The sequence below is a fragment of the Volvox carteri genome, assembly GCF_000143455.1.
Source record: "Volvox carteri f. nagariensis unplaced genomic scaffold VOLCAscaffold_30, whole genome shotgun sequence".
In the NCBI taxonomy this organism is placed as follows: Eukaryota; Viridiplantae; Chlorophyta; class Chlorophyceae; order Chlamydomonadales; family Volvocaceae; genus Volvox; species Volvox carteri.
The window spans coordinates 284,168-284,630 of NW_003307573.1; the positions used below are offsets into that span (position 1 = coordinate 284,168).

General features: G+C 62.6%; 1 protein-coding gene across 1 annotated transcript in view; it reads left to right on the forward strand.

Moving 5' to 3' along the window:
• VOLCADRAFT_93168 (uncharacterized protein) overlaps positions 1-463 on the forward strand; it is a gene marked incomplete at both ends in the record, with an annotated part of 40,891 nt that overhangs the window by 13,467 nt on the left and 26,961 nt on the right. The window contains one exon of the mRNA XM_002952446.1: positions 129-228. Coding sequence (XP_002952492.1) covers positions 129-228 — 100 coding nt within the window. The remainder of the gene's footprint in view (positions 1-128; positions 229-463) is intronic.

Here is a 463-nt window from a genome sequence, read left to right on the forward strand (position 1 = left end):
CCACATGCACCTCCTTTCATCACCCGTCCCCACCCCGCCCGCCTCCTCCTTGAGCACATGCATGTTCGAGACTTCTCCCCCACCCTCTCCCTTCCCCCCCCCCCACACACCCACACACCCTCTTGCAGGCTGTCGTCCGCTTCCGAGTTGTCCGCCCAGTTGGAGGCCATTGCGGGGGGGTCCCGGCCCCTCACCTCGGGGGTACTGCGGCAGCTGCTGGCGCCGCAAGTGCGTGTAACCCTGTGTGGGGGAAGTAGGTGTGTGTATGTGTGTGGGGGGGGGGAGGTTAGTAGGGTGTAGCTTCACACCCGGGTGTGGAAACCCTAAAACCCTAAAGTTTGTCAATAGTGGTGGTCACCAGCCTGCTGGCAGCTCCTACCCTCCTTCCTACCTCCTCCTCATCCTCCTCCTCACCCATGGCTGAGTGAGTGAGTGGGTGAGTGGGTGAGTGGGTGAGTGGGTG